This window comes from Asparagus officinalis, chromosome 3 (genome assembly GCF_001876935.1).
Source record: "Asparagus officinalis chromosome 3, Aspof.V1, whole genome shotgun sequence".
In the NCBI taxonomy this organism is placed as follows: domain Eukaryota; kingdom Viridiplantae; phylum Streptophyta; class Magnoliopsida; order Asparagales; family Asparagaceae; genus Asparagus; species Asparagus officinalis.
The window spans coordinates 32,013,118-32,022,593 of NC_033796.1; the positions used below are offsets into that span (position 1 = coordinate 32,013,118).

At 34.1% G+C, this 9,476-nt stretch overlaps 1 protein-coding gene across 1 annotated transcript in view; it reads right to left on the reverse strand.

Moving 5' to 3' along the window:
- The window catches only part of LOC109834899 (DELLA protein SLR1-like), a gene marked incomplete at its 5' end in the record, with an annotated part of 4,091 nt that continues 2,654 nt past the window's right edge, over positions 8,040-9,476 (reverse strand). Inside the window, 1 exon segment of the mRNA XM_020402917.1 lies at positions 8,040-8,142. Within this exon segment, the coding sequence (XP_020258506.1) occupies positions 8,040-8,142 (103 nt within the window).

Genomic DNA, 9,476 nt, shown 5'->3' on the forward strand with positions numbered 1-9,476 from the left:
TATATATATATATATATATATATATATATTCCCTCTTCTTCTTTCCAACCAAACATGAAAGTTTAAGAATCCCCACCTCCGTGCGCTTCTCACCTCAACACCTTTATCAAACCAAGCCTTACGTCAGTGTATTTTTTGGTCTTTAGATTCGGCGCCTACCGTAATTTTATATATTCTATCATGACTTGACAATACTACTCCATATTGAATGTTCATAGTCACAACACTGCTCTATTTACTGTTATTAACCTCTATGGATACCTATCTAGTATCTACATAGATATAAACCACAAAAGAGCAAAGACTATTATTTATGCTTCATTATTTGACTTTTCATTTTAAAAAAAAAAGTGCAACTTTTTTTATTGAAATTACCTAATATGATGTGGGCCACCATTTCCTCAACATAATTATATTGATCATTGAATGCTTTATAACCTCACGCTATATGAACCTCAAAACATTTCTTAAAGCACAATTATTTCCTAGCAATGTGCTAGCCATACAGTTCAAAAAAAAATGCGCTAGCCATAATTTTCTTCAGTTTCCTTCTTTTGACTGAAAATATAATGCACTGGTTTAAAGCAGTCGATGTAAACAACTAGCAGTTAGAACTACTGTAGCTGTTGAATTAGCCATGTTAGGCTGATACATGAACAGTTATTTCGTACAGAGAGAAGGCCAAGACAACTTAACCATAGAGATGTATTGATCATGCCAACAGTGTGAGCCTGACTTAACTAATGCTCTTAGTTGTACTTAAAATGGCTTAATGTACTTTGCTTTGTACTTGGCTCAAGCGCTGTAAAAATACTGTCATATTCATGAAAATTTTATTTACTTGAGATCTGAAGCTCTGTAAACACTTGCTCGTTATAGAGTTATAATGCTACTTCAAATTACAATTGATTCTTGATCGAGAATTACACTGTGGATGTTGAAAGGGTTGAGCACATTTTATAGCACCAAACTCTCTCCATATGGGGAATACTATTTATTTTTCTTCCTTTTGATTTTGCTCCTTATAACTCTTGGTTCTCTCAATTAAAAACCTAACTTTTATCACTAAATTGTTGGATTGATATAAAGTACTTGATGAATTACCTTTCACCCACTTAACCTTGTTTAGAATCTTAACTTCCTCTGCTACACTTTTGGTTATACTGTAAATATAGCTTTATAATAACCCTGTGCATTGCTATATTCGTTTCTCATTAGTCTTCACATCACATGTTTTATTTCCTTATTTTATTATAAATTAATGCAGTGATATTATACTGATACTCTATTTTTGGTGCTTTACTAATGTTGAGGTCGATGCCCAGGCGCATCATTTTGACAGCTTCAACTATGATAAGAGTATGTGAATGCGATGGAAGAAAAAGAAGATGTTGAACAATGTTTTAGTTTCTAAACCACTTAATTATTTTTAAAATAAGCATATTTTTAATATGTCAACACTAATAATAACTTAAGATTTAATGAATTGACCGAACCATCACGTGTAGATCTAGGTAGAGATGTAGAGGGGCCAATGTCTTGGACCCATCCACCCACTTTGGACTAGATTCCTTCAATTGCTTGAATTTCGATACCATGATATTCTTTCTCATAACATTATGATGCCCCTTTCTTGATCTAAGTTGTGTTGTAAGTGATAGGAACAAATAAAAGTAGATAAGGGACACTATCTCATGGAGACCAACCCTACTACTACATAATCTAGAACAATATATTTGCCATCGGATCTTTTGAGAGTAATAATTGATGCTACAAGTGAGAAGCTAACATACATATCCGTAGAGAGTATCATAGATTTTAGTGGTTATTTAGCATATATATTGTTAGAATTGTGTATTTGATTCTTTGTGTAACTTCATGAGAATTAGATAGGGTTAAAGATCTATTATGATTAGGAGACTGGGTTTCATCATGATTAGGAGTTTGAATTCTATTCTAATTAGGAAGTTAGGCTAGAGATAGTGTTTTGGTTTCCCTATATATATTTTTGTATTGTTGGAGAGAAAAACGAAGAGTAGAGAGAAGGAGAGAGAGGGTTTGGCACTCTTTGTCCGTACAAAAGATTATAATTTGGAGTGATAGTGGATTGATTTTTAATCCCGTGGTTTTTTCCTGTTGAGGGTTTTCCACGTTAAATCTTGTGTGATTCTATTTGTTGCGTTTGGTGGTTTTTAGGATTTCTGCGAGATCTAAAAATCCCAACAAGTGGTATCAGAGTCAGGTTCGACGGTTCGTGGAGGTTTGACCGGTGCGCGATTAGTGAAGGTGTCAGTGGTCGAAGCGTGGTGATTGACACCGGGGTAAACAAAAAAATGAAAGGGCATTGTAGCGTAATACTATAGCCGGATACTGTAGCGGCGTGGGAGGCCTTTTCATATGGTGGAGAAATCCGACAGTGCAAATTGATTTGTCTTTTAATCGAGGATTTGGAGGAGGATTTTGGTGATCCAGGAGTCGTTCCTAGGGTGTTTCGACATGCTAAATTCGTTTTTGATGTCGGTTTTATCAAATTCAATCTCTACAGTGACTGATTTAAATTTTGATTGTGGTTAGAGGATGATGACTACTTCGGGTCCGAAATTCAATATTTTGTTATTCAACAAGAAGTTAAATTTTGTAGTATGGCAGTGCACGGTTCAAGATATTCTGGTGTAGCATGGTGTTGATCAAGATTTGGATGAGAAGAAACCTGAAGGATTGAAGGATACTGAATGGAGTTCCATACAAAAGAGGGCGGTTAGCACAATTCGTTTGGCACTCGCTCCCGAGATCAAGTACAATGTTATGCAAGAGACCACACCAAGGGGGCTATGGGAAAGGATCGAAGGGATTTATGCGTCGAAGTCGATGGCCAACCGATTGTGTTTGAGGAAGGAGCTTTATTCGTTAAAGATGGAAGAAAGTACTGTAATTCAAAACCACATCAATGCTTTTAATCAGCTAGTTTGCCAACTTATGAATATTGATGAGGAAATTAAAGAACAAGAGCAAGCACTACTCTTATTGTCTTCCTTGCTGAAATCGTACAAGCCTTTAGTTCAGACAATAATTGTAGGAAATCAGACTTTAAAGTTCGACGATGTGACAGTACTCCTACGTGAGAATGAAAGAATGATGGGAAAGGAGAGCGCATCTAATGGTGGTGAGAGTGCACTAGCTTTTGAAGGTTCTAATCAAGGAAGGAGTAAGAGGAGATGTGACAGTTATCAAGGAAGGTCAAAATCTCAGGCCCGAGACGACAGCGAAAGGGAGTGCTATTATTGCGGAGAGAATGGTTACATTCAGTTTAGATGTTCCTAGATGTGAGATGGTTTGAAGAGTATTAGACAGATAAAGTTGCAAGAAAATGGGAAGAAGGCGGACTCCTTTGTGGTTGTGTGTGATGAAGATGTGGTGTTATTGATGCAGAGTACAGGTACTAATGCGAGTAATACTTGAGTATTAGATTCCGCAGCCTCTATGCATGTTTGTAATCAACAAAAATTATTTTGACACGTTGGAGACCGATAAAGAATTTGACGACGTGATTGTTAGAAACAACAAGAAGATGAAGGTTGAAGGTGTTAGAAGTGTTCACTTCAAGCTTCACACTAAGAAGGTCGGAATTCTTCATTATGTAAGATATGTGCCGTCGTGTGGTCCTAATTTAATTTCGTTGGGTGAGATGACATCACTAGAAGTACCCTAGAAAGGGGGTGAATAGGGTGAATGCTAATCTAATCCGATATTAATACCAAAAAACTAATTAACAATATCTTAGCAATTATGATATACAACAAGATATATGAGCAAGGATATGTAATATAAACAAGGGTGATATAAACATGCAACAATGGCGATATAAAAATATATAAGAATAAATGCGCCAAAGCCAAACTCAAACACAAGAAACTAATCACAGAGTTCGGTCCTTCCGACCTACATCTCTGCTCCCCACTCCCGGGGAGAATCCACTACACAACTGGGTTTTCGACGCTCACCCGAAAAATATTTACACCTCACAAGTTTGGTTTTCTAGCTTACCGAAAACTTTCACAATACACACTCTTACAATCACACTCTACACCCTCTAAATGTTGGTCTCTAGCTCGTGTCCTTCCTCAAGTACTCGGATTTACGACCTCTCTCTAGGCTTTACTACCGATGTCACTCCTCTTGGAACCTACCCCGTCTCTCACCACACACTTCTCTCGGTGTACAAGTATATTACAAAGTGATCTCACAAGTTAAGCACAAATACAAATAATTTGTTCTCTACAATATATGAGAACACAATGAAGCCCAACTCAATGTTGCAATCTCTCACAACTCAAATATGCTATGTATGAAAATACTAAAAACTCAATGGTTGTGTGTGAACAAAGAGTATAAATAAAATCAAACTAAACTCAATGTAAAAATCTAGCCTAAAGAAATAATAATCGACAATGAATATAAATGAAGCTAGAAATTGAGTTTAGAAAAACTTCTCTATAGATCAAGAGAGAGAGAGAGAGAGAGAGAGAGAGAGAGAGAGAGAGATGAGATGAAGCTCAAACACCAAATAATGATCTCCTCAAGCTCTTGTAAAAATTTCTTCACAAACAAAACTTGTAAACACACTTAAACAAACTTTAAACACCCTTTAAACTTATTTAAAAATTTTCTTAATTGTTCTCAGAAGTTAGAGGGTATGGGGTATATATAGGATCATAGAACAAGCCCTAAAACCAAGAGAAAACAAAGGCAAAAGACAAAAAACAGAAACCTAAAAATTTGGAAAAACTAGCCGTTAGAGGTCGTCGATCGACTAATGAACAGTATCAGCCGACTGATGAGCTGACTATTATAAGCAGCTCACATCTCATTAATTGAATGAAGACTTCATCAATCGACTGATAAACTCATCAGTTGACTGATAGTTCATCAATAACAAAAATAGAAACTTTTACACTTTCTAGATGATTTCATCAGTCGACTGATAAACTCTATCAATCGACTGATAACAAGTTATCAGCCTGAAATGAATAGTAAAATTAAAATTTAAACATCTTTTAAAAATAGCAAATAAATTTTAAAAATGTAAAACTTTGGAAAATATTTATTAAACATGATAATGAACATGTTACAAAATGAATTTTTGGAATTGCACTTCCCAAAAATAAAAACTCTTCATTTTGCGAAATAGTCTAAAAACATGAAAATTAAACAATACATGTTTTTGATATTTTGATTTAAACAATATTTTAAAAACTTTTGAATGAGTTTATAGACTTAGGAAAAGATGTAAACCAGTGTTATTAAGTCCATAAACCAATAATAAAATATTTCATCGAAAATACACATATTTCAAAATAATAAACATGATAATCAAAACTTGATTTCAATGAAATCATAATAAGCACATATAAACATGAATATGTATTTATATATGTGTATTCGATTCATGTATATGTGACTAAACACATAGTTTATCAAACCCAAAAAATGATAAATATGAAACATGTATGTATGTATATAAATAATTATATTTGTTTCATATTTAAACTTGAAAACGAAAACTCAAAACGTGTGTGTGTGTGTATATATGAGCTTTAAGTACCAACACACATAGTATAAACTCCTAAACTATAAAAACTATATCCAAACTCTCTTGATCTTCGATGTAACTCATCTTGGTAAACTTTACGGATGAAGCTTGATCTTGAATTGACTTGAATTGCAATGTCTTCATTCTAATATTCCACCAACCTTCATTTGATGTGATCGCTTAGGCTCAATATCCATCCATCCTCCAACTGATTGTTTGTCTAGAATAAATACAAAAGCACAAACACTAGACATACAATATTAGTTATAAATTATTTGTTAAAACATCATCAAAGCAAAAAGGCCAACAACATGGATACAAGTATATGGGTGAAGGAGAGTGGTGCAAAGTGTATAAAGATGGTGATTTAATTTTACGAGGGAGGAAGAATAGCAACCATATTTGCTATTTAGATTGATGGTCCATTAATGGTGTAGATTACTCTTTTCAGACTCTTCTCCACAAGAGAGAGGTGAAGAACAAGAATAAGAGAGTGGGTTTTTCTAAAGCCGTTGAGACACTTGAAAATTTTTCGTTGAGGTGGAGGTGCTACAGCGAGACAGATGAAATTGCGAAAGAAATAGAATACTCTAGCGGGAGTGATAAAGTTTCAAAACAACGATGTTATATCTTCAAGGGAGTTTGGGAATTAAATCCAATGTGGAGATTGTTAGTATTGTGTATTTGATTCTTTGTATAACTTCATGAGAATTAGATAGGGTTAGAGATCTATCATGATTAGGAGACTGGGTTTTATCATGATTAAGAGTTTGAATCCTATTCTAATTAGGAAATTAGGCTACAGATAGGGTTTTGGTTTCCCTATATATTCTTCTATTGTTGGAGGGAAAAAACGAAGAGTAGAGAGAAAGAGAGAGAGGGTTTGGCGGCCGTGCAAAAGATTGTAATTTGAAGATGCATGATAGTAGATTGATTTTTACTCCAGTGATTTTTTCCTGTTGAGGGTTTTCTGCGTTAAATCTTGTGTGATTCTATTTACTGCGTTTGGTGGTTTTTTGGGGTTTTTGCGAGATCTAAAAATCCCAACATGTATTTCAATTGTTATAACAACAATATGCATGTAGATAATATTGTATGCAGTATTTGTCAGAGAAAATTAGCATCTTTTAGATATCAACAAATTTGTTATAGGAAATGTATTTCAAATGCATACTCTGTGTGCGGTTAGTTGGAAAAATGTTAGATTTACATGTTTTGATATAGAAAATGCATTTTCATTGCAAATAAAGTGTTTGTTTAGCTATTTTGTACAAATAATTTGTATTTTATGTGTTGTACTGCAGTGTTTTCCACGGGATGAAAATCTAGTTACCGTTTTCATCTATGATATTGCTAAGCAATTAGAATAAAAGTTTAGAGGTCCTTCTTCCACTAAGAAAACAAAACAAACTAGGTTCTCTGAAAGTGGGCATTTGGGATGAGCACTAACTCCATTAAAGGACCAAGTAAGGTACTGATATGAGTATATATACATGGAGAGGTTCCACTTTTATGAGTTATGGAGAGGCAACATTCAATTGTCTTCCAATTGTAGTAAAGGTTTGTGTTTGAGTGAAGCATGCTTATGTATACTATGATTGGGAAGTAAGCAAGGAAGTTTCCTTGAAGCTTTGCTTCCTTTGTAAACGTCACTCTTTGTTCTTAATATTTTGAATCTTTATCTCCTAAAAAATTTCATGAAAAAGATAAGAGTCTGGAAAACGTACGTATACTGCCAAGAAATGACATTTATCCAAATAAGCATAGGCGCCATTATTATTTTCTTAATTGTTATCTGTCAATGGTATTTTCATTTCATTTTTGACTTTTTCGCTGCTATTATCATTATCATCTAGTTGAACTCAGGTGATTAACTAGTCAAGGTTTGAACTTGGATCTCTTGTGATCTAATCTCGATTATGTAATATAACGGGAAGAAACTATAATTTTTTGTTTTAATTCAGATAAGTTGTAATTTAAACGCAACACTTATTACTGTTATGGGTAAATTACATTAAACCGGTAAGAACTTTAAGCATTTTGTAGCAAATTAACCCCCAGTAACTTTTGCAGAAAGCCCAAATATCTTTTGGGTAAATTACACTAAACCCCCAAAACTTTCAGTATGACTTTTTATGTTGTTTTTTCGTACTAGTTCATGGGGGCTATCTGCAAAAATGTAGAAACTTGTTGAGGATTTTCTACAATTCCAAAAGGTTATTGGGGGTTTAGTTTAATTTACCCTATTATTAACGATACAAGTGAATCTTCTAAAAATACTAGGACAAAAGCTTTGTTGTGGTTGCTGTCCTAGTTTGCTGGGTTGAAACTCAATTGTCCAATTGAGAACAAAGCAAATCCTGATTATTAGCCTAATTGTGTTGTATTTTAGTTTTTCTTTATTTTCTAAATGATATTTAGTACGCTAAACTATTAAAATTATGCATCATTATAGCAAGTGGTCTATCAGTTCAAAGACAAAATGGTTACCGAGATCAGTGCAAGTCAATGACATTTGATTCCTCATTGTTATTTCGATGAAACGAGAAAACCTGCAAAGACTTCAACAGATATATTAAGTAGGCATTACTTATTGATTTTTTTTTTTTTTTTTTTTTTTTTTCTTTTTTTTTTTTTTTTTTTTTTTTTTTTTTTGCTACTTGTGACATGATGACCCACAGAATTAGAATTGCACTAAACTATATATTAGCGGGAGAACGACTGAATTATCTACATTTTCTCCTTTGACGGAAAAGAGCATAATGCGACCAATTTTGTTTAATCAAATGCATAATCTGACTTTAACAAAGTTATGTTCATTGAACGTGCAAGTTGAACTGAACGACTCCCATTTTCCAAATATAGCATCATTTGTGAAAACTAATGCCATCCAATAGTGTATTGTATGTAGTCCAGTTTGTGCTAGCATTTACCAATATATATAAAGCTCAACACGCTCAATCTAATTGCTCCTAAATTTTTCCAAAAAAAAATTAGGTACCCCGCTCTTTCGCTTGAAACCTCTAACGTAACTCTGTTTGTTCTCACCACTAGGAAAATTGTTACCTTCTAATGTTAATCAATCAACAGAAAACTGGATGCTTTTATGGAATAGAAACTCCTACTCTATTAGTTAAAAAATAATACTTAACAGAATTGAATAAAAGAACAGAATTCATGTTTCAAAATTTTGGAATGAAGTATTTGTTATTATTATTATTATTATACCTTTCGTGATCCAACAATATCACTGACTCTAACACATAACTAAAATTTCATACCCAAGTGGGGGAAAAACCAGACATGTTTTCATTTTGTTGATGAATGAAAGGGTCTTAATTAACCTCGCATATTAGGTTTTCGGAGGCGACGGGGGCCTAAGGAGCAATTGTAGCAGTACCGAATTATGGGACCCAGCCGCAAGGACGTTTCACATGGAGGAGATGAGGTTGGAGGTCCATTTTAGAGGATGCAACAGCCATCCCTTTTAACAAAATGGTGGGTTGGTGTTTGTTCAGGACGAAAGGGGGCTGGAGGCGTGTCGGCCGCATGGGATGGCATGCATACACCATCTCTCTCTTTTGTAATCAAAATTGCATTTTTATCTGATGCTGTATATATCATAATTTCTTTTTAATTCCATGGTGTAAGCATTGAAGCATCAAATTAGTTTGAAAATGTACACCTAGATGTATAGCCATTTGTGTATATTTTGTCTTAACACTTCCGACTTTCGGCGTATCGTATATATTGCACTCGTCTGATAATTAGGGGCAAAATGGCCAGATTGGTATATTTTGTAGAGGCTTGGTGACATGTTGGTATATTTTTTTTCTAGTTTTCATGGGATATCTAACACACAAAGTAAAAGGTAAGAATAGAAGAA